The 1,407-nt window shown below is 56.9% G+C and overlaps 1 protein-coding gene across 1 annotated transcript in view; it reads right to left on the bottom strand.

The window, feature by feature from the left end:
* Window positions 1-1,215, bottom strand: part of Fcgrt (Fc fragment of IgG, receptor, transporter, alpha) — a gene marked incomplete at its 5' end in the record, with an annotated part of 4,307 nt that extends 3,092 nt beyond the window's left edge. Inside the window, one exon of the mRNA XM_013036880.1 lies at window positions 863-1,215. Coding sequence (XP_012892334.1) covers window positions 863-1,215 — 353 coding nt within the window. The remainder of the gene's footprint in view (window positions 1-862) is intronic.
* Window positions 1,216-1,407: the final 192 nt, after the last annotated feature.

Here is a 1,407-nt window from a genome sequence, read left to right as displayed (position 1 = left end):
TCACGGTCTTTCCTGCCTGGGCTGGCTTTGAACCGTGATCCTCAGATCTCAGCCTCCTGAGTAGCTAGGATTACAGGCGTGAGCCACCAGCGCCCGGCTTCTTTTTGGGTTCTTGTAAGTTCTCAGCAAAAAAAAAGCTAAGTGCTGTCTTGGAAAGCTGGAAAGCAAGCAGCTTTCCTTCAAAGTCTTGCACTGACGAGTTGGCAAAATTTGCTGCTCAGTCAGGTCAACTGGAAGAGGCCGCGTCTCCGCTGTCAGCAGTTCCAGGTCCCAATGTCTGCCTGGAACTGTTGCCAGCAAGACAGTAGTCCTGGGGCCACTCTCAGAGCCGTGTCCCTCGGCCTCTGGAGGGAGAGTGTAAGAGCCTGGGATAAATCCAAGTGCAGAAAATATATCTGGTCAAACCAAACACATTACAAGGAACTACATTCAAACTAGGCATGGCAGCTGGCTATCGGTGGCTCACGCCTGTTGTCCTAGCTACTCAGGAGGCTGAGATCTGAGGATCACGGTTCAAAGCCAGCCCCAGTAGGGAAAGTCTGTGAGATTCTGATCTCCAATGAACCACCCGAAAACCGGAAGTGGCGCTGTGGCTCAAGTGGTAGACCGCTTGCCTTGAGCTGAAGAAGTTCAAGGACAGTGCTCAGGTCCTGAGTTCAAGCCCCAGGACTGGCCCCCCCCCAAAAAAAAAATTTGAAAGAAGAAAAAAAAACTCTCCCAAAAGCCTAGACTCCATCCCCCAATGGGGGGGTGAGGTTCACCCCTCCCCAGGAGGAGGGCTTGGGGGTTGGAGGGAGAAGGAGGGGGCTGGAGAGCCCCAGAGATGAAGAAGATGGAGGGGCTGGGCCAGCCCGAGGCTCACCCTTCCACTCCAGGTTTCCGCGCCCCCGCTCCAGGTGTCCCAGCAGCCGCTGAGGGCAGGAGGAGAGCAAGAAGTCCCTCTCCTTCCACACCGTGTCCGCCTGCTTCATCCACAGCTGACCAATGGTCAGGGTCTCGGGCCAGTTCCCCGTCCAGTTGCTCATCCTGGGGTTGAACCTCATGAACTCCTCACCATTCAGCGCGAAGATGGCCGTGGGCACCGACGAGTTGTCAGGGGCAAGTTCACAACCCAGCAGCCCTTGCAGGACTTGTGGATCTGGGGTGCCACAGGAGGTGAGCAGAGCCCAGGAGCACAGGGACTGCCCTCCTCCCTCAGACCCAGGGGTCCAGACTTCAGCCTCCTCCCTCAGATGTCTAGACCCCAGCCTCCTCCCTCAGATGTAGTGATCCAGACCCCAGCCTCCACCCTCAGACTCAGCGGTCTAGACCCCAGCCTCCTCCTTCAGACATAGTGATCCAGACTCCAGCCTCCTCCCTTAGCTCCAAGCCTTCTCCCTCTTCCTCCCTTGGACCCTGGCACTCAGG

Source organism: Dipodomys ordii, unplaced genomic scaffold (assembly GCF_000151885.1).
Source record: "Dipodomys ordii isolate 6190 unplaced genomic scaffold, Dord_2.0 Scaffold1066, whole genome shotgun sequence".
Taxonomy (NCBI): domain Eukaryota; kingdom Metazoa; phylum Chordata; class Mammalia; order Rodentia; family Heteromyidae; genus Dipodomys; species Dipodomys ordii.
Note: the sequence above shows the minus strand (reverse complement) of the source record. Positions and strands in the feature narration are given on the sequence as shown.